The 23,732-nt window shown below is 40.8% G+C and overlaps 1 protein-coding gene across 2 annotated transcripts in view; it reads right to left on the bottom strand.

Moving 5' to 3' along the window:
* The window catches only part of RTN1 (reticulon 1), a gene marked incomplete at both ends in the record, with an annotated part of 241,594 nt that extends 219,015 nt beyond the window's left edge, over window positions 1-22,579 (bottom strand). For both annotated transcript variants that reach the window (XM_082845526.1, XM_082845527.1), the window contains one exon: window positions 22,339-22,579. In XM_082845526.1, coding sequence (XP_082701652.1) covers window positions 22,339-22,579 — 241 coding nt within the window. The remainder of the gene's footprint in view (window positions 1-22,338) is intronic.
* Between the last annotated feature and the right edge of the window lie 1,153 nt (window positions 22,580-23,732).

Here is a 23,732-nt window from a genome sequence, read left to right as displayed (position 1 = left end):
ACTGCTGATTCTGACTGGGACTGGGCAGCATCTGAAGGACTTGTCCAAAGATCACCAATGTGCTACTTTCTTACCAAGCCCAAAGCACTGTGACGCTTTAAAACCTTTTGAAGGTTATTCTGATCATGAGTCAGTTACATGTGAGCCATCCCAGAGAACCAATAACAGGTTATAGAAAAACTATATTACTTTCTTTTGCTCAAAAAGTAATAAGCGCTCCAGAATAGTCAAATTTATAGAGACAGAAAGTAGAATGGTGGTTGCCAGGGACTGGAGGAGGAGGGAATAGGGAGTTTGTGTTTTATGGGTAGAGGGAGTTCTGGAGAGAGATGGAGTACTAGTTACACAGTAATGTGAATGTACTTAACACCACAGAACTGCACTTTAAAATGGTCAAGATGGTAAACATTATGTGCATTTTATCACAATTAGAAATATTTTTATTTATTTTTGGCTGTGTTGGGTCTTCGTTTCTGTGCAAGGGCTTTCTATAGTTGCGGCAAGTGGGGGCCACTCTTCATCGCAGTGCGCGGGCCTCTCACTATCGCGGCCTCTCTTGTTGCAGAGCACAGGCTCCAGACGCGCAGGCTTAGTAGTTGTGGCTCACGGGCCTAGTTGCTCCGCGGCATGTGGGATCTTCCCAGACCAGGGCTCGAACCCCTGCATTGGCAAGCAGATTCTCAACCACTGCGCCACCAGGGAAGCCCAGAAATAATTTTTAAAAAAGATAATCACAGGAGGAAATTAAATAATGAAATAATGAATTCTCCTGACGTTTTATTTAATAAATTATCAAATGGGTTAAGATATAATCAAGGATCTTTCTTTTGCAACTTATCAGAACTTGTCAAACTTTAATTTGTTGCCTAATTAAGACTCAACAACTTCAGTTACTTTTTATGGATGCTAGATAATGAGATTATAAGAAAGCAATTGCGAATCCAGTTATATTCAATCAGTAGAACTAGTCAATGTTTCTCCACATCAAAAAGCACTAATAAAGTAAAATCTATAAACAAATGTAATCACCTTATACACGAACTTGACATTGTAGATTCCCTGCATCAATTAGAAATTAAAAATTCAAAGCGTTCAGTTTGCATTTTTATAGTGTTTATAAAAGCACTTGCTTTGTGACTCTTAATGGTTTCTCTACATCTGTATAATCAATCCTGTGGATGACCATTACCTTAAACATAAGTTCAGTGATATATTATTTCAATATTAATACATTACATTTGCAATGGAGTGCTATTATCTTTGAAAGCGTTTTACATTGATTCTCTCTTCTCTCTTCCTGTATCCATATTTCACTTAAGAGCATCACCGTGCACCCACACGTCCAAGCCAGAAACGGAAATAACTCTCCAAGTTCTATCTGTACTTCACACAAAATCTCTCCATCCCAACGCCTCTTGCTCTCCACTGCCACAGCTTCTGCCCTACCATGTCTCACGGGACTGCTGTGGAAGCCTCTCAACTCACCTCCCACCCCTTGCCTGCTCCTACTCCAACCTTCCACGTCGCCAAAGCGCTTTCTCAACACCAATATGAGAGAGCTCCTATCTCACTGATAAAACATCAAATGACTCTCTATTGTCAAAACAGAATAAAATCTACAGTTCTTACTATGCCATCCAACAGCTTTAAGCTTCTCACAGACTAGTCCTATCCACCATTCCATTCTCCGTTCCCTTCCCCAGGAGGGTCTAGGCACACCTGGAACCACTTGTCATTATCCCATCATGCCAGCTTTACAACTCTATTCATTTGTACTCCCCGGAACCTCTCCCTAGGAAGTCTTCCCTGCACAATTTTCCAGCACATGACATCCTTCAAGACCCAGAAAAAGAAGCTAGTTCAGGCAGCTGCCATGGACAAGTCTAAAGAGGACATGGGGGAGGAGAAACAAATCTCCTAAATTCCAGCATCATATATAACTCCACTATAGTAGATTAGGAACAGCAGTTGGAACTATAAACGTACCATAGACGAAGGCTATATATTTAAAAATCTGAACTTGGAACAATGCAAAAAAAACCCCCAAGAACTCTCTGTAGTAACAGCCCTGATTTCAGTAAGTAACCAATCAGGGGTGGGTCACTATGGGCCGTGAACCAGATTGGGACATAACAGAAGGTCAGCGATACTGCATAACAAGGATGATGGAAGGAAAGAACCAGGACCAGAACGATGATGTCTCCCCTAACCTTCCTGGTTCACTAGTGCTTTTGTGAGGAAGGAGAAATAGAATGATCTAAAGCATAAATCCTGGCCCAGCTTTGCTTCTATTCCTTCCCATTTTTCACCCATAGCAGACAGCACTCACCAAACCCAGCAGTCTTTTTCACAGCATTCTTCTCATCTCAGCACCCATATCGATGAGTCAGTGCATGCACATACACATGTACAACACACACGCATGCACACCCACTCGTATAACATTCATCTGCTACCTTGATCCTGAGGTTCTCAGTACTCACCCCAGAGCACCTACCCAGACACCTTTCTGCCTAGTAGTTCTCAAATATTTCCAACTAAGTAAGCACAACAGAAAAAGAAAATCAAGTGTGTATCCCAAGGGCCTGTGGGTGAAGTCTAGTATATGATGCAGGAAGTTTATTTAAAGTCTCAGTTTTGCAAACTGCATGTGAATTTACTCTTCAATGCATCCATCTATTTTGTAATAAAAAATAGTGTTTTAAAAGGCTTGCTACTGGAAAAAACTGACTTTGTCTAGTCTGGCTCTGAGTGCCCTTGATCCTTAGCCAAGTGTCTGCATACCTGTTTGAGATGCACAGTCTGTCCAATTCTGAAAGCCATATGCACTCTCAGAACAAAGGATTCCTCTTTGAAAAAGAAGGGAGAAACGTGACTTTAAGCAGGGCTGTTCTCTCTGAACAGTCTTGTCTGGGCCTTATCTTGCTAATTTCTCATCCTTTTAATCTCAGTTCCAGAACCACTTCCAGTAAAACTCTTCTTCTAACCTTCCCTTCTATTAAGATGCTTGACATAGCATCATGTACATCATTCTATCATATTTCACAATAAAATATAATTGATGCTCTATTTAACTGTTTCATTAGACTATAAGTTCTTGAGGAAAGAGGTTTTTTAACGCTCTATCCACAGCACTTAGCATAATACCTGGCATGTAAGTGTATAATAATGAATAATTAGTTCCCATCTCTTTGCTGTTGTCCCCGGTGAACACTACATTATAAATATTTTTGTCTACCAATAGTATTTTACAGAATGTAATGATTAATCAATGTTTCCATTTTATTAATCAATAACATTTTACCTGAGCATGCCATAAAAATAATAAGCTGAAAGTATTTTTTGTTAAAATTACTTGCAAATTTAGATTGTTGGTGTTTTGGTTTGCTCATATGGGTTCATACAAGTTTTTAGCTAAAGTTTTAGCTAAAGGTCTAAAGTTTTAGCTAAAGGTTTTAGCTAAAGGTCTAAATCCCCAACATGCAAAATATAGGTGTCTTACAAAGTCATTCACAGGACTTAGTATATAACAATTATATACTTAGTATATAACAATAGTATATAACAATTCCCTGATTTTATTGTAAAATCGTAGAATCCTGAGACAAAAGGAATATAAAAAATATTTGAAGTAGTGTAGTTCAACTTCTCACTTAATTGAAAATAACCCTATTTTAAACATCCCCGATAAGTGATCATGCAGTCTTGTACTTGAACCCTTCCAGGGATGGGGAACATGCTACTTCATGCTATATTCCCTTTTGAGCAGCTCTAACTCTCGAACCATAGACTTTTCCTGCCATATGAAGAGACAGCAACATACATATAGGCAGGGTCAAGTAGAGATGAAAGAAGCTGGCACAGATTACCCAGCCCAGCAGTCAGAAGTGGGCTCAATGCCTGAATTCACTTACAAATCCCATATGAAGACTTTTAGCCAGGCCATCTACCCCGGGAACTCCTGAAATAAAATTTTCACCAGGCCCAAACCTGCTTTTAAGTTCCACTTCATTGGAGCCTCTTTCACCTCAAGTAACTGCTCACACTTTAAGAGGCTAGAATTGAATTGGAAAGACTGTAATGCCTTGCTCTCCACAAACTAATGAAAAATGAATGCACCATTATTATTCCTATTACTAAAAGAAAACGAAGATTTAACTTGTAATGGTCTACATCTCAGTGCAGCATCCCCTTCTTGGGGGCAGAGCTGCCAGGTGAGCTGCCAGGTGCTAAGAAGGAGGAGCTGTTGGGCTTCTCTGGTGGCGCAGTGGTTGAGAGTCCGCCTGCCGATACAGGGGACACGGGTTCATGCCCCACATGCCGCGGAGCGGCTGGGCCCGTGAGCCATGGCCGCTGAGCCTGCGCGTCCGGAGCTTGTGCTCCGCAACGGAAGAGGCCACAACAGTGAGAGGCCTGCATATCGCAAAAAAAAAAGAGGAGGAGCTGTTAATGGCAATTGTGTCAAACTAATCTCAAGGCAAACGACTGCATTTTATCATGTAAATTCTCAGGATAATTGAAAACCTTATCAAAGACATCCATCCAATTAATTTTTTAAAATGTCAACAGAATTCATTTATCATCAGATAGTTTTAATCATAACTGCCAATAATTGTTTTTATTTTTTAAGTTAGCACTCTCGAGTTTTTAAAAGAAATTCAAAGTGGTATGACATATGAAAATTTTTTGCTGATTATTCTTATAACACAGAAACAGGAGAAAGAATTTACACTGTAATTGATTGAATACTGGTCACATGAGTCATACACAAAAGATACAAATCCTACTTTTAATGTCTATGAGTAGTCATTGATTCTGTGAACTTTGAAAGCTTATGAAAATGTGCTATGATCCCAATATAGTACTAAGAGAATTTTATGTAATCAAGGGAAAAAATAAAATAAATCATCAAACAATGAAATTCTGACACTGATATACTTGACCCTCTGCTAGGGATTATGGAGACTATTGGAGACATAAAGCCTGCCTCAAGGGACTTGCAGACTATACAAGAAGAAACATGCATGCACTTGATAGAACACAAACAAGTACATGTATGCAAATCATCATTGACGCAAGGATAGGAAGGACCCCAAATGCTTAGCTTACTATTTCAACAGGCCCCAGGAAGACTGTGGTTTAAATAAACATTCCTGAAAATGCACACGTGTTACCAACTAGGACATGAACCCCAACATCTGGTCCCACATCCTGGGATCTCACTAGAAGACTTACCTGTGTCTAGTTTGTGGTCTTGGCTGGAAGCAAATAAAGAGAATTATGCAAATTATCTGTCATCACTGCTCAGATTAGCTAAATGACAATACAGTCCTCTGCTACCTATTAATAGGCCACTGGATCCTAAACTAATCTAAGAAAGTATATAAAGTGTTTGTCACAGTGCCTGTCTGCCTAGCACTAGGTGCTAAATAAATGTTAACTTCCTTCACTTTTATCTGTTTTCTCTCTTTTCCTTAACTAGCCTTGTTCCCCAGTCAAGGTATGAGTACATTTTTATACTTGAGCATGGTAAAAGAAAAACCAATTAACTTCTTGATATCGATACCCAGACCACTGCATTTGCAAACCTCAGTGCTCATTGTACATAGGGGAAGAGTTTACAAAAAATCTCTTACATCTAAGGGAAAACGCTGAGCTAAATTCTTCTCCGTTTAGACAAAGTTAATGTGAGTCCTTTGGAAAATCCCCAGACAGAGGAAGGAACATTTGGCCCACAGGCCTGACTCAGCCCACGGCCTGATTTCATCCAGCCTGGGGGTGAGATAGCTCTGGGCAGCCCTGTACGGAACACCTTGAGAACAACTCCTACCCTTGAGCCACAGGGGCCTGCTGGGGTCACCCCATTTAGAAAAGTCACTGGAGGTTTAAGGATCTAAGCAACTGTAAGAATGCAAATTACCATTTCAAAGGGAAGTAAAGCCAAGAACCCGGTCTCACTCCAGATTCTAGAATTTAGGAAAGCTTTCTTACCTACTCCTCTTTTCCTTTTTTTCACAAATCTACTCCTTTATATAAAGATAGAAATACAGATATATTTTTGGCTTCCTTGAAGGGCCTCCCTCCCTCTGTGTATTTCTCTGTTCCCTAACTCTCTCCCTTTCCCTGTCTTAACTCCCCTCCCCTTTGTTTACTTGTGTCCATTCCAGGGGTCAAGCTTCCTCCCTCCATCACCACCCCTCTCCAGCCCCATTGCCCCCTCTCTTCTCCACCTTCATCTCTCCTCCTGTCTCTTCTCCAGTCTCTCCAGCTAAGACTCCCATTATTGTCTTCTCTCTCTGAAAGATAAAGCTGAATTCCAGGTCCTGGCTTTGTTGTCTTGTACGACAGTGTTATTTTTCCTTATACTATATTTCAAAGGCAGCAAGGCACTGTGGTACAACAGAGAGAGCATGAGACTCGGGAGCCAGAGATGGGGCTCACATTTGTAAAATGAGGATCACTCCATAAAGGACATCAGTGTTTCATCCATTCTAAAGTTCTTAAGGGAGGTTGGTGATTATTATGCAAATAAATAAAGTTGATAGGGAATTAATAACAACAATAAGAATAGCAAACATTTATACAGTCATTACTGTGTGTCAAGAACTACAAATATTAGCTCACTGACTCCTCAAATCACCATATGAAGTTGGCATTAAGAGTTGTGAAGACAGGGTGAGATTTTAAAAAAAGAGAAAGAAAGTGAGATCATGAATAAATGTTTTCTCTTGCAAACATTTCTTTTACTATTGTTTTTACAATTTTAAAACAAGGCTGTAAAGTTGACCATTTCCATTTCACTAAGAAAATCAACTAAATTAAGTCCCATTTTACTTATCCACAGTCATCTGCTGATTTTTTTTTTTCCTTAAAGGACAGGGACCTTCACAGAAAAAAAAAGTTCTAGGTTCTTGTGATCAACTGATGTACCAACCCTTCCTTTTATGAACTGAAAATTATGTTTTACAAGATTCATAATAATGTGATTATACAGTGGAGCAAGTCAACATCAATTCAATATCAAAAAGACATCTTCACAAGAGCCATCAACAGTGCAAACATAGTCATTATGCGTTAACTGATACAGTTAAAGGTTGACCTTGATGTCCCCCATCTGGCAGAATGGCGGACCTTTTTTTGCTTTTAACAGATTGATAAAGATTCCTTTTAGGAACCAATGTTCCTGGGAGTTATTATAATAGTTAGATAACTACTGAGCACAGAGAAGATTACTACACTTAAAAAAAAAAAATAGTAACACAGACGGCCTTGACAGGCCACTGCAAATTGTCCCTACTCCTAACACATGTTTACCTTCAAGATAGGATACTTCTGGGACTCATTTCTCTAGAAAGTACATTACTTCTCTTTAAAAATGTATTTTTAAATTGCTCCACTTTATTCACAGAAATGAAACCAATTCTTCTGAGACTTCTGATATGCAAACATACAAATTATAAACAGGAGCTGCTTGGCCTTTAAAAGGTTATACAATTTCTAGGTGTTTATTCTTTCTCATGCTTATGGTAAAATAATATAGGAACAGTTCTCTAATGCCATGGATTCAATTTAAAAAATAAGCTCACACAAGTTCAATTCTGGTAATGCAAACATGCTGGGTTGCAATTTAATTTACCTTGTATTATCTATAATAAAAGGTTTGCTAAATAAATTAATAGTATGATCAGTAGTAGTAACTCCAAAATTTCTATATATGATGGTGCTTAGGGGCTACAGTCTGGTTGGAGTAGAAGCCAGTTGACTTAGTATTTTAAAGCTGGATTTGCACAGGGAGCACCTTTTTACTTTGATGATGTGCTCATATGTAAATAATAAAAGTAGTACAAATTTTTTAAAATATCGCATGTATATTTTACATAAAATTGAGAAAACATTAATTGTTCACATCAAAGGATATCTATTTATTTGTTTGTTTATTTATTGTGACTTTAGATGGCTGATGGGGATATTATTAGAGGGAGAATTAATATCTTCCCCTACTCCAACCTCAAGCATCTCCTGATAATCAGTAAAGGAATGTTGCCTAAAGTAACCACTGGTTCTAAAAACTTTAGTAATGACTAAACTGTACACAGAAGTGTACAGTGTACATAGGAACAGTGAATAGACAAATGATACATCGTTATCGAGACACTACAGATTCATATAGACCCACCATTTAGCCCTTCCCACAGAGGCTGAGACTAGCTACTGGCCATTGGAAGAGCTGAGATGGGAAACCAGCATGGCGTCTCCAAGTTCACACTCTTTCTCCCACTTCACCAGGGCCAGTTTGGAAAGAGGATGGCTCAGTAATCCTTTGAGAGCCACAAATTCAGTTACCACATATTCTTGAAACTAACAAAATAGAATTTATGGAATGCAGACTTTTCCTTAATTTAGACTCTTCATAATAGTCTATGTTGTTATTTTACTGCATTTATTTTTATATTCTGGTTACATATTTAAGTATCACCTACTCAGCTACATACCTTGTGTGTGTGTGTGTGTGTGTGTGTGTATGCAAACGCACACACACGTAGTTCGTGCTTAATAAATATTTGTTGAATAAATAAATGGATGATTCAATGAGATTTTATTAAACCATGAAACTATTGCTGCTGTATAAAGTGATTTATATGACAGTATCTGAAATTATTGATCTCTAAGAGTCAGAAAGTTATTTAATTCCTCCATCCATAAAAGGCCTCCGAAAAAATGCCAGAATTTGTGTCCAAAACGGTGTTTGTAAGTACACTTTCCTGAGCAGAGATTCCTTAAGTACACTTTCCTGAGCAGAGATTCTCCAGTGGGGATCTGTGATCCTGAAAAGATAAAGAATTACTAACCTAATGTATCCTCTTTATTATGTCTCCTCTGTCATATAAGCGACCAACCCAGCTATGCTTACATACCTGCAGTAACAAGAAACTCACCACCATATGAGGTAGTCCAAGCTATTTTCATATTTCACGGCTTAACTCATGATCGACTACAGTTCCGTCCTCCAGAGTCACGTAGAACATACCCAGTCCCTATGCCACTTGGCAGCTCTTTATGTATTTTTAGGTGGCTGTCATAACCCATCCTATCTTCTCTTGTGCAGGCTGTAAATCTTCAGTTCTTTCAACCAGAGTCCAGGTTTCTGCTACCATCTCTGCTCCGGTGCTCTCAGTACCCTCAGGACTTGGCCCAGCCCTGCATGTGGTCAACCGTCCCGGAGCCAAGCACAACTCTCAGCTCCTGGTTCTGGGCAACCTGAGTTAATAAGACTAAGAGTTCCTCACCTGGAGGGAAGCTGGCTTGCCCCATTGACTGACTTTATTTAACTATGGTTAAATAAAGCGCCTCTATTTTTTTCTTTATACGTGTTGCAGTTTTACTGTGACCCTCCTATTCTGTTCATAGAGTTAGTCTGAGAATCCTACTGCAAGAAAAATCTCTGGATTCTCAAGTTCTGTCATTCCAAGTTTTAGCTACTGTCTCCCTCACCCAGCTTTTCTCTCTCACTCTAGTTCAGATAGGTTTTCATCTACGTTAATGCCTTACAGGTATGCTACTTTCACTGCACAGTCTTTTATGCTTATCTTGTATATAATGTCCAGAATTTTTAGCTGTACTTAGCAAGAGGGATAAGGAAAAGCTGTCTACTCCATCTTTCCAGAAGTATTAATCTATTTATGGAAGACTTTTAAATCTATAGAGCTGTAAGAGTAGCATGTAAGTACCTATAAGCCCACAGGGCCAATTAATTTAAGCTTTGGGGGAGAGGTGGGGGTAAGGTGCAGGGGCTGGCTTTCACTGTGATAGCCTCTCTGGGAGACAGCCTCTTCCAGACTACCATGCACACATGGGGCAGCTTTCTACATTTATTGCCCTTCCACTGAGCAAGAGATTAAGAATAGACCTCACCTGGCCCCTATGGGCACGCCTCAGCCCTGCTCCAGCCACAGTTCACTCTTTAGGACATGAAGAATGGGGTGGGGCGCCACTCCAAATGCACTCTTCATAGCCAAAATGTCTCCCAATGTGGATTGCCAGAACCAACTTCTCCCCAGCCCCACTCTTCCTCGCTCTCCTGCTCTCCCCACTAACATTGGGCTGAGGTTCAGCTAAGCACAGCAAGCATTTTCTATTAAAACACCTAGGGCCGAGGAGACATGGTTTTTTCTCAGTCTTTATTCTCTTAGACCTCTCTTCTGCACCTGACAGTGCTACCAGGCTTCCTATCAGTAGTTCCTTACAGATGTCGAGTAATTTGCAATTTGCATGTACCTCCTCTTGTTATCTCATTTTATCCTCAAAACAGCCCTGTAAGGTAGCCAGGACAATGGTATCATGCCCATTTTACATATGAAGAAACTGAGACATAAAGCAAATTTGCCCACATTGACATGATATTAGGTGCCAAAGCCAAGACTAGACAAATCTGTCTTCTCGGTCAAGACTAATTCTATACCACGCCATCTTGATTTCCATGACACTATAATAATGAGGGGAGTTACCACCTAATTGCCAGGCACTCTGCCAGTGCCACATACACAGAATCTAAGGCTGAGGGAGGTTCAATAACTGGCCTAATGCCACTCAGCTAGGAAGACACAAGGAGCACTTGCTCTGTTCTTGGCCCTTTGTTCCTCCCATACTACATAATCTCTTCCAAAAAACTAATTTATTCTATGGCTTTTCTTCTAATTTTCTTTTAATTTTTAAGAAAATTTTTATTTATTTTTGGCTGCATTGGGTCTTCATTGCTGCGCACGGGCTTTCTCTAGTTGCAGCAAGCAGGGGCTACTCTTCGTTGCAGTGCGCGGGCTTCTCACTGCAGTGGCTTCTCTTGTTGCGGAGCACAGGCTCTAGGCACGCGGGCTTCAGTAGTTGTGGCATGCAGGCTCACTAGTTGTGGTTTGCGGGCTCTAGAGCACAGGCTCAGTAGTTGTGGTGCACAGGATTAGCTGTGGCACCTAGTCACGTGGCATGCGTGATCTTCCCAGACCAGGGCTCGAACCTATGTCCCCTACATTGACAGGTGGATTCTTAACCACTGCACCACCAGGGAAGTCCCCTTTTCTAATTTTCTAAACCTTTATCTACAATCCTGTTTTCATCTCCAAAATCCGTTCCTTAATATACAGAGCCAAGTGGAGATTTCCACTCAAATGCTTTTCTTCATTTTGAGCCCCATATGACAAAAATGAATGCAATATCCTCATCTGTCTGACCAGTGCCCCCTCCCGTCTCTCTATAGCACCATCATTCTCCCAGCCATAGGAACAGAACCTTAGAGTTGATTCCTTCTTCCCCTCATCCCCCGTGTCCTGTCAGTCACAAAGTCCTGTTGAATGTTCCCATGAAGTGCTCATCTTTCCTCCTCTTTCTTCCCAGGTACCTTCCTCTTCATTCCCATGTTTATTTAATCAAGCCTCTGAAACTGATGTTATTGAGTCAGCCTTCTTTCAGCAAAAGTGCAGGTTTCAGGATCATCCCCGTTGAGTTCATCATCTATGCCACTGTTGGACTAATCTTCCTTAACACAGCTGTATACAGTCATTCCTCAGTATTCACTGGGAATTGGTTCCAGGACCCCGTGTAAATACCAATACCCATGGATGCTCAATTCCCTTATATAAAATGGTATAGTACAGTGGGCCCTTCATATCAGTGAAGGTGGATGTGGAACCCAAGGATACAGAGGGCTGACTGTATTACTTCCGTCACGTATAAACCTTCAAAGGTCCCTGAATCCATATAAAAGGAGTCTACAGTCCCATGAATAGCTTTCAAACCCCCCAGAATCTGTCTCCCTGAACCCGAATGGGCAGGTTAAAACGCGCTGGTCATTGCTCATCTCTATTTCATCACCCATGTCTCTCCCCTCACCTAAAACTGCCTTTCTGCCACTTCTGCTTATTTCTAATCTACCTATCCTTTAGGTGTAAGTCACACTCCACCTCTTTCAAGACACCAGGTACCCTGGAACCCATAACATTATGAAATTTGTACAGTGCTTATAGCTTGTAGCATCCATCCAAGCACCAGGCTGGACAAACTACCTTTGTTTTGTGTGGGTTAGTCACATCTCCCATCTAGACAGTAAGCTTGGAAGAACGGAGAAAGAGGACCTGGCTCATGTTCCATCATCCCCCACAGCTCCTAGCTGAGCATAAGGACGAGAGTCAATAAATCAGTGCTTCTTAAAGTCTTAACATGCATTTGGCAGGCTTGTTTCCCTGAGCTGAGGTCCGTGAATCGCCTCACGGGATCTTGAAGCAGGTCATCTACAGACCACATTTTGAAAGGCCTGATATTTCGGGACCTGTTGAAAAATTCATGCCAAAGGGAGATGTGACACTGCTTTTTATTCTTATGCTTACCAACTGGATCAGCAGTAACTTGAATACACACAATTTTCTGTTGTCCAAGACTTGTTTTTAAAAAATGAAGACTTGCTATGCATAAAACAAAATTCTAGGTACTTTTAAGGATGAGAGATAGTCAACAAATTCCCCACATTCAGGAAGCAAGAATTTGGTCTATAACTGGTTTTATAACAATCTCATGCAGTAGATGAATTGAAAAATCCATTTGGGGATTGGACATGGAAGTCAGAATGCAGAACAGTTCCAGCTAAGAATGTAAATCATTAGGCAACTCAGCAAACATGATTTTACAATAAATGATCTGGCATAAACATGCAGATAGTGAGGCAGAGGACTAAGGACAGTATCATACGATGCTTTTAGCAATACGGAATTAGTTAATGAATTCCCCAAACATTTTAGAATATATCAAATATTTATGGAATTAGAGTCTGTAGTAAAAAAAATGAAGAAGATAGTTCAGGAAAAAAGAATAAATAAAAGAGGTGCTTGCAGATAGCATGTTTCACATTTAGGTTAATAACCCCAAATTGTATAAAACTGTATAGTTCTCAAGAGGCAAGTATGTTACATTATAGAGTTTTTCTCAACAATGGAGAACTAGAGAAGAATTTAAAGATGGCCACAATTCTGTGGAGAGTGCATTTTTTAGAGAGCCAATTTGAAGTTAACTGTGGTTTTTGTGATGAGTACTGTTTCTGGTTTCATTTGTGAGCTGTTCACTCTTGAGAAATATGCCTTCTCTAACAACCACAGGTAAGGTTAGGTGTATTGTTTTCTCTTATGAAGGAATAAAGATCTTGGTATAACTTAACACTTTCCTTTCTGTTTCCCCCAGTAAACAGCAACCTCACTTGTGCTTAAGTATCAGTAACTGAGAGGCAATCTATCTCTTTTCTGGGCAATTCTAATTATTAGAACTTTCTCCTTCATTAAGTTGAAATGTGTTTCTCTGATTTACCCACCAGTCCCAATTTTGCCTTGTGAAATCACCTCGGTCAAGTCTTCATTTGGTTAATAAGATTTCTTCTAGTATTTGAATTTTGCTTTCAGATCTCCTTTCATTCTCTTATTCTGGCTAAAAAGTCTGAATTTTTTCAACCATTTCTCAAACAGCATTTTGTTTTTCTAGAAGCCACACCAATCTAGTCACCTTTCACTGTACTACAGTGTCTCTAAACCATGACACCCATCATTTAGTATAAGATTCCAAATTTTGTCTGCCTAGAACAGAATCTAGGGGAACTATTACCTCATATAATGTGTACCCAAGACTTTCTATTAATACTACCTAAAATTACATAAGATATTTTAGTAATTTCACCATACCACTAGCTCATATTTAGTTAATTACAACCCTCAAAGCTCCCATCCCCCACAATGAACTATTTTAAGTTGTGTCTCCTACATTCTGAACATATTAAATAGAATTTACAGAACCTACAGTCAGAAATTCATAATTTTACAGGCTACTATTCTTCCCTCCCCTCTAAAATCCCCTAGCTTTGAAGCCCAGGCCACTGTGTCCTTTATCTTTAGGAAATACAGTTCACTGTATTCTCCAAGTGCTACAATCTTGGCAATTTCAGAAATCATGTAGGTAATAATCTCACTCCCAGCCTTACCATTCTTCTGGACGCCACTCCTCTGATGACCTTGTCGTCCTCCACTACATCTGTCTCCCAATCCCCTCAATAACTGTACCCCCTCCATAATCTCCATATCAAACACTCCACCTTGAATCTTATCCTTTCAGCCCCCTTACTCTAGCACCCCGGCTCCTGCTCTTCTTCAACCCTGCCGGTACGCACAACCCACTGTTCACATCATCTTTTCACTGTGCTTCATCCCCCTCTGTCCTCCTTCCTCCTCCCCAGATTCCACAACCCTCCAGTACTCTCACTGCCTTGCACACATCCTTAACTCCACCGCCCATCTCATCTTGTCATACTTACCAGAAAAAAACAAAAACCAATCCAACTGTCCACCTACTTGAAATCAACACTGATGGGAAAAAAAGACAACATGTATGGTAACTGGTCTCGCTTTAAGTTCATGACCTTCAACTCCAGGTGGGCACTGGGGATGCTTAGAATTCCTACCATTTCCCCTAGACGTTTCACTCTCCCAATCTCCTACACAAAACTTGTATACCTTCTCCCCTCCTCTCAAACTTCCAACTCCACTCTTGCCTTCACTCTCCTGTTGACCTTTCTTCCTATTTCATTGAACTTCTACCTATCCTCAGCCCCACCCCTGCACCTGTGCCCCCATCCTCCAGTTATATCCGTGAACTGTCCTTACGTCTATCTAACATCATCCCTCCACTGTGTCCTGATCCATTTCCCCTCACCTGCTCAGGGACATAGTACAGGAAATGCCCCCTCCCTCTCCTGTACCATCCATCTTTCCACCCCTATTAAATCATTTGTATCATCTTACAAATACGCTTTAATATCCCCCATAGTAAAAAAATAATTAAATAAAACTTTCCCTTCTCTTGATCCCAACCCTCCAGGTAGTTATGTTCCTGTTTTTCTAGTTTCCTCCTTCAAAAGAGTTATGTCTATAATATTGTCTCTCATTTTCTCCTTTCTCATTTTCCCTAAAACTCATTCCAACCAAAGTTTTCCCCCAACACTTCACAATAAAACAGCTTCATCAAATTTATGGCTTCCTCATTGTCAAATCCAATGGCTGATTCTCAGTCCTCATCTTACCCAACCTACAAGCAGCATCTGACAGAGTCACTCATTCCATCCCTCTTAAATACATTTCCCTGCCTTCTGGAATCCCACTTTTTCAGTTCTCCCTCTACACCATTAAGCCATTTTTACTCAGTTTCCTTTGCTTGAAACTCTGAGTATTTGGGCATCCCAGGACTCCTTGACCTCTTCACTGTCAAAACTCACTCCCTCTTGGTGATCTCAACTCTATGCCAACAACTCCAAAATTTACATACCCAGACCAGACCATTCCCCACCCCTGACCTCTACACTACCCGCTTGACATCACTGCTTGGCTATCTAATGAGCATTTCAGAGTTAGCATTTGCAAAACCAAACTCCTGGCTTTTCCCCAAAACCTGCCCCTCCCAAAGTCTTCCCAATCCCAGCTAATAGCAACTCCATTCTTGCATTTGCTCAGGCCATAAAATGGTGTCATCCTTAACTCTTTTCTCTCACACCCGTACAAAACCCATTAGGGATACACTGTTAGCTTTACACTTAGAATATATCTAGAATCCAAGCACTTTTCACCTCCTCCAATGTATCACCCCAGTGCAAGCCACTAGCATCTCTTATTTGCATTATTACAATAGCTTCCTAGTTGGTCATTCTTGCTCCATATTCCTCCCCTCCTCCCCTATTTTAGATTCTCAATACAGTACAGAGTGATCCATTAAACTTAATTTAAAACTTAACTCTAAACATGTTCCTCTCCTACTGTAAACCCTCCAGTGGCTCCCAGCAAACTCAGAGTAATATCCAAAACTCTTAAAATGGCCTATAGGACCTAATCTGCCCATCACCCCTCACCCTACACTCTGAGCCCATCTCCTACCATTTTCACCTTGTTCACCCCACTTCAGTGACCTCCCTGCCATTCCAGGGAGTACTTTCACCCAGGGCCTTTGCACAGACTAGTCCTTCTGCCTAAAATGATCTTCTGCATCTGCATGACTTATTCTGTCACTTTCTTCAAGTCTTTGCTTTAATGCCACCTTATCAAAGAGGACATTTTTGACTATCTCTCTCACTCTACTGCTCTATTTTAACTTTCTCCTTAGGACTTATCATACCTTGACGTATATTTTTTGTTCTTTGTCTCCTCTCTGTCTTCTCTCCTTCCCTGCCTACACACACACACACACACACACACACACACAGTAGGATATATAATTTATAGGAGATAAACTTTTATCTGTCCTTTTCTGTACCGTACCCTTAGTGCTTAGAACAATGCCTGGCATAGAGCAGGGGTTCAATAAATAATAGTATAATCATGAATTAATTAAATAATGCTCTATTGCTGAATTTGATAACAATGGTTGCTGCTGAAGAGGGATAACAGCTGGCTGGTTGAAAGACTGAGTGTGAAAACTTCCTTTTCTCTGTATACCCTTTTGTAGCTTTTAAATTTTAATGTCACGTGCATGTGCTTCTTACCCCAACAAGGAGTTTTTTAAACTAGAGTAAAAACTTATTTTAATAAAAAGAATTTGCTTTTGAGTTAACATTAAAATCAAAAATTTTAAATAGGAGTGCTACCCTCTACCATATCAATCATCTTTTGAAACTTTGTGCCATTTGCAAAATTAAAGAGCGTGCTTTCTAATTTAAGTTGAGTACTTTCTAGAGTTCCTGTGCATAGTAAGTGCTGTGCATATGTTGGTGATTCAGAATATGAAAAAGAGAAAATTATGTTTTATGGGCATTATTTTTTTAGTGAACCAATGGGAATTGCCGGTGATCAACATGTTTATTATTTTCTAAGGGTTTATAAATATTCAGCATAATAATGCATTCTTAGATTCTACCAGCACTCAGCAACAAATATATTGGCTTGTAAGTTTTAAATATCCATTGTTTTCCCTTTTCTGAAAATCATTCCCCATTTCAACTTTTCTAACATTAGTCTTATTCTCAGGAGATACTAGAAATGACATCAAAACTGCTCACCACACTCATTCTGTACCATGAGATATAAAGTAGTTGGCTCCGAAGAGCCAGTCTTATCAGAGCAGTGATACAGTATTCTACTTGCTGTTCACTTATCCTGGGCTTCCAGTCTTTCTTTCTGTATGTTTTAGATTGCCCAGCTTAAGAATCACTGTCCATTTTAATTATTTATTTTTAAATGATCAACTTTCGTGAAGTTCCATTATCTCATATAGATGTAAGACTAAAAAAATAGAAAAAAATGTTTTCCTTGTGATGAGAACTCAAACTCTCTTAACAACTTTCATATATAACATACAGCACTGTTAATTATATTAATTATGTTGTACATTACATCCTGAGTACTTATTTATCTTACCTGGAAGTTTGTACCTTTTGACTGCCTTCATCCAATTCCCCCTCCACCCACTCCCCCACCTCTGGTAACCACAAATCTGATCTCTTTTTCTATGAGTTTGTTTGTTTTGGAAGTATAACTGACCTACAATACTGTGTTAGTTCCTGTTACACAACATAGTGGTTCAATATCCCTATACATTTCAAAATGATCACTGTCCCTTTTAAATAATACGGGTTAAATGTGAACTGAGAAACTCTTCCCTCTCCTTTTTTTCATTACTCTCACTAGAGCACCTTCCACAAGCAGTGAGCCTCTCTAGCTCATGTTCTTCTCATTGTTCTTTTTGCCCTCAAATATTATTTAAACAAATAAAACTGGTTGTCTTTCATCTTTTGACCATATTCTTTCATGGAAAGCATTCCTGTGTGGATGTACTAGTCTCTTGAAATATGTCTTTTATTTTCACTGCCGTCTATATTTTACAGTGCCTTTTTTCAAATCTCCCTTAGTCACCACTGAGATCACTTCCTTTAACTTTAAAATAAAAGCACTACTAACTAATACAAGGATCTCTGAGTACTATTCAGCCACAGTTACTTCTATGAGGAAGATAGAATTAGCTAGTTAGGTAGATAGATAGATTTTGTTTTCCCCCAGCTATGCCCTTTGAGCAAGCTATGCTAGTATTTATTTATCCTATGTCGACCTCAGAAAACTAATTCATGCCTGTGTGCCCATGTGGTTAGATTATTATAATACCCTTCTAAACAATCTTCCAGCAACGACTTGGGAATGAGGAAAATTAAAAATGACATAAAAGAACTGTTTAACTAAATACTAATGTGAAACAGAAAGGTGCACATGTTCTAGGAAACCAAAACCTGTGTTTAGCACAGATCCTTACACAAAGGGGGCATTCAATAAATGTTTACTAAATTGAATTGAATCTCAATGGTCTTTCACTTTACAGATAATAAAAACTTTCCATAAACTTTTTGGAAGTTTTGTCTATCTTCCAGGCTATGCAAGATAGACAGTACAATGAACAAAATAATCCACAACTCTTCTCCAAACCCTCAGAGTCAGTAGATGAACAGCCTAGAGAAGAGATGGGAGCAGGTAGGTCTATGGTGTATCTGAGGGACAATGAGTAGGATGGGTTTCCTGGAACAGTGAGTTCATGAAAAGGAAGTTATGCTGAAAGCTCTGATAAAATTTATTTATCAATGTATTTTTAGGGTATGTAAGTGTTTCTAAATTTTAATTTAACCTAATTTGAGTTCCCAATATGAAAGGATAAGTACTGTAGTTACTGCCAGAAGTGTCATTGATTATATTCAGAGCCTATGTCCAGAGAAATAAATTGCATTAGAAACTCTTATTTTTCTTATAGGTTCTGTAAAATATTGTAAAAGCTAGTGTAGTGTTCCTTCCCATTTCAATAGAACTGTACCTTTCTTAAAAGATGAAAGAAAACAGAAGACTGAAATTTACACCTTCTGAAGAGGATTGCTGGGAATGACTCAAAAATTTTAAAAAATGTACACATCTATCAAGCACAACCACAAGAAAAGACAGCTAATCCAGTCTCTACATGGATTTTAAAAGATGATTGGTAATGTGTATGGTACAATTTATTATATTATACAGAATAAATGCAGGACATATAAACATTTCTGAAAGGTATTTAAATAATGATAGATTAAGAATAGTTTTTTCCAATAGAGTATCACATTCAGCATTTGAAAAATATAAATTTATGTGCACTGTAGTCCAAGTAAATTGGAAAAATACCTCTCTCTCCCTCTCTCACTTCCCTCCCCCTTGGCAATCATCTAGAAATTCAAGTCAAATTATCTGTAAGTCAATATCACTAAAGCAAATCATCACACTGGGCTGCTTTCTCCAGACCATTCTCCATTCTCTTATTCATTTTGCCTTCTATGCATGAATCAGGCAATGAGTTAATTTCCAAAGTGGCCAATGAGTTAATTCTTACCATTGCATTTTGTTCAAATATTCTATTTTAAATTCTTCCTTTAAACAAAGGATGATTCTTCTATCCTTGTGTTATTGTATGCTCCTTTTGAATAGTTTCCAGGAATAAAATAACTGATCGTGAAAAAACAAAAATGTTGCTCTTCACGTTCTTTGTATAAAGTTATTTGATGATAGCACTGTTTCATGATTAACAATCTAACATGTTGTAGCCTACATACAGTGCATTAAATGTTCCCTTGGCAACAGACATCATATCACATGCCCATTATCAATTTTAGACATGAAAAATTGTAGCTTTAGAAAAAAGTGTTACTTTTTGTTAAGGACATTTCCATCCCACAAAAGGGACAGAAGCAATGAGAATATCTGTACTGATGGAGTACTGGTAAAGAATACAGTACTGACAGAGCTTTATAGTGCAACTTTAATGATGTTTAAACATATATTCATTCCAGGACATCGCTGAGAAATATTTTTGGAAATATTTCTTTAGGAACTTTAATTACCATCAATGTATAAAAATAAATAACAGAATTTCTTTCCAGATAGCCATGATTAGTGGTGTTTTTCAGAAAAAAAGTTTTTAAAACAGCAATATCTGTCTTAAATTTTAGAATTCCATTTGAGAAAGAAACAAAAGCTATTTACAGTGCATCACACTCAAAGTCTAAGTTACTTCTTAGTTTGATTTGAGTCCCAAAGAGCACCATTCTTTTAAAAAAAAGGAAAGTCATGTGCTTAATAGGCTTCCTCTGGATTTTGTCCCTGGTTAAGTTGAGGATGCACCTGCTGACTCTGCTTATTGCAACAGAACTGCCAAAACAACAGATAAGGAAGCTGGCCCAGATTTTATTTGAATTTTTCAAGATCTAGTTATTTATTTAGATACCATTTCTGGCATCTGGGACTCTTATAACAGCCCATACAGTCTACTAAAAAAGAAATATACAAACTTAAAACATTAAATAACCAACAACTATATGAGAAATTCCTTCAAGCAGCAATAATAAACTTAAAAATTTCTATATAAATATGCAAACTATGTGCTCCTTCTGCCTCCCTTCATTCTCCTCCCATCCAAAGTTAGCATCATGTTCGATTTTATTAGTGTATTTGTTGCCTAGGATAGGAAACCCCTAATATATTCAACAAAGTAAAATATTTCTATAATAATGTTAAAAATTGCAAATGCCTACTTTGTCACAGTTGTTCTAGGCATTTTGTGCATAGCAACCATTTTAGTGGATAGTATGTTACTGAACAGGGGGCGCTTAGCTTCCTCTCCCTAGTTCATCTAACCTTGGGGACACCAATGGGAGGTGGGCAATGTTTATAAATGATTTACTTTGATGACAGTGGATAAAGGTTCTGTACTATGAGCTACTCTCAACGAAGAATGGTAATGGTAAACCAATGAAATGTGTACCTTCCTTTGTCTATTAGCTTCTGCCATCTTCTTTTGCAATTATAAAAAGTTTTGTTTTCTCTCCATTTAGATGAAGAAGTTGAGATCTCTCTTAGTCTTAAATCCTCCCCTCCTCCATATAATAACTAATATATGACAAATGGGGTTTTCTGCTTTTGAGTCTTTCTTTCCTTTTCCTTTCTCTCTTTTTTCTTTCTTTACTTTTTTTCTTCCCTTCATAATGTTTTATTTGACACGTTCCCTAAACCTCCTTTCCTCAGCTCAAATCGTTTGTACTAGAGAAGAATTAAGACTACCTAAGGACTACCTAAGACACTCCACACGACCCTTAAGAGAGGCAATAGCTTAAGAAAGGGGTTCCCCTAAATCAGCTGCCATGAACAAGCATGCCAGTCCCGTCCCGCTTCCCCTCCTGCAGAATCACCCGGCAACCGGCCTTCAAGAGCTACATTTCCAAAACTACACAACTCTCATTCCACCACAGCAAAGCTTTCTCCGGGAAAAACACAACACAGCACCCTCTACCCCACTCCCTGGAAACACAGACCTACCCAAGCCGGCAGCCCCTCCCCAAAGCTCGCCTCAGGCATCCTTCGGACAGAATGCTTCAGGATCCCTGGTCCCCGCTGAGCACCAACGTGCTCCAGGTCGGAAGGGGAAGTCAGGCGAAAGGAGGGCGAATCCAGGACAATTTCCAAAGGACCAGGCAGGTTCAGACTGATGGTAAACTGTGCCTGAACACTCACCGCCACTCAAGCCCTCTAACACCTCAGCCAGCGGCCGCTCTAAAGGGTTGCAAGTTTCACTGCTCCCTTCGAGATGGGAGCATCCGGGCAGCTGGGAAAGAAGGGTTCTGGGCGGGAGCCGCCACAACTCCCAACCTTCTGGCAACGCTGTCCCTCTGGAATTAGACACACCGTGGCGTTTCGGTTTAGTGTGCGGGGGGAGGGGGAGATAGAGGAGGTGAAGGGAAAGGGGCTAGGAGTAGGGTGTGGAAATTCTTGGAGGGAAGGGAGAGTTAAAGTCACATCTCTGCCCTGGATCGAGCAGAGTCTAGGGGCAGCAGGCCCTCCCGTCGCTTTGTTTCCAGCGTCCCCTGTCGCTGGCGCGCGCCGGGCGCACAAACACGCCTCAGAATATCATCCCAACTGGCCAAACGGGCCCTACGGCCCCCAGCCCCTTCCAAGAAGGAAAAAACTTGTATACAGGCGCGGCGGCAGCCAGGATGCTGCGGTTTGCCTCTGAGAACAACTTTGAAAGCCGGAAAAATGATAATGAAATAAAAGGATCAATAATATTTTGTTTTCTTCCGAGCCTTTGGAAAAATAAATTTTCTGTCCCTACCAGTCCGCTAATATTTACAGTCGCCTGTGGCGAAGGGGAGTTAAGGTTGGTGCTCAAGATAGAGAGCGCGAGGTAGGTGCATAGGCGAGCTGCAGAGAAGGGGACCGGCTGGGGGACCCGAGTCCCCGACGCCATTTGCGGGACAGCGGCATCCGCCCGCCTTACCTGTGGATGCAGTTTCCATGGCAACGGGCGGCGGCCGGGCGGGGCCCGAGCCCAGTTCCCGCGGCGCAGCTTCTCGGGCCTCGGAGCCCAGCCGAAGGCCGGGCTCCCCCACCTGCGGCTCGGGCTTGGCCCCTTTCGGCGTCACTGCTTCTTCCTCCCCCTCGCTCCGGTCCCCGAACCACTGGGACCCGGGACTGGCCAGCGGCAGCAGCTCTTCTTTGGGATCGGGCGGCGCGGCCATAGCTGGCAGTTCCCCGGACGCAGCGACTGCTGCTTGGCGGGGCCGAGGTGCAGTGACTGGGCGGGCGGGAGGGCGGGCAGGCGCTCCCTGCTGCTGCCCCCGCCGGGACTCAGGGCTTGGGGAGGTTGCGGTGTCAGCGCCGCCACCGCCGCAGCTGCTGCAACTCCGGCCGAGCTGCCGCCTGCCGCTTTCCGCGTTTCAGCTCCTCCTCCTCCCCCTCCACTTCCTCCCGGCCCCGCCCCGGCCGCTGCCTGCGCTCCTCCTCCTATTGCCGGCGCCGCCACCGCTGCTGCCTTGCTACTCCCAAACCTGTCATTACGCAGGTGAAAAAGGCCTGTTTGGTCCGAGTCTTCCTTTGCACACGTCAGCCACCGGTCTGCAGGCCTAGATTAGGGGATGTGCCACATCCACTTGAATCTTCCTCTCATTTGGGGGAGAATCAGAGAGGATGAGCAGGTAGAAACAGCCCCCAGCTGAAGAGTGACTGATTAGGCAAGCTGCCCTCCCAACTCATAAAGTTAAACCTGGACTGGTGTCCTGGGACCCGAGGCAAAGAAAGGAAGCTGGAGCCCTCAAGGCCACAGTTCTGAGGGTGACCAGTATCATCTGTGGAGGGGACTTGTCTTCGCGGGGAGGGGTGAAGATGGTTGTTGACAGATGGAGACGAGGGAATCTGCAACCCCGAGGTTAAATGCTGCATCCATAAACTGTTTCCAAAACAGAACCTAAAAGAGTGGAGTACAGGAAAGAGCTATCAGGAGATCCTCCGAATAAAACTTACCAGACTTCATTCCTACCAGCACTGAGGGTGAATAAGACAGCAATAGGCAGGACAAAAACAACTTATGTTTCCTTTCAGAAACCCTGAGCCAAAGCCATACAAATTATAAGCTGTCTGTGCAGTCTATTTTATTTGAGAAGTTGGACATTCCAGAAAGCTTGCTGCTGCTTCCCCACCCACCCATTTTCCTTTACAGCTCTCTCTGATAAAATGCAAGATATTTGACAGATAAACAGCAACTCAGAGGAGGGAAATGACTTGGCTTATAATGTATTATTCCTATATTTAGATACATCTTTTCAAACAAGACTTATGCTTTATTGGTTCCTAAGTTGTCTATGAAATGATGTGGTTGGAAAAAAAAAATAACAC

The sequence above is a fragment of the Leucopleurus acutus genome, assembly GCF_964270905.1.
Source record: "Leucopleurus acutus genome assembly, chromosome: 1".
Lineage (NCBI taxonomy): Eukaryota > Metazoa > Chordata > Mammalia > Artiodactyla > Delphinidae > Leucopleurus > Leucopleurus acutus.
The sequence above is the reverse complement of the archived record's forward strand: the minus strand, read 5'-3'. Positions and strand labels throughout refer to the sequence as shown.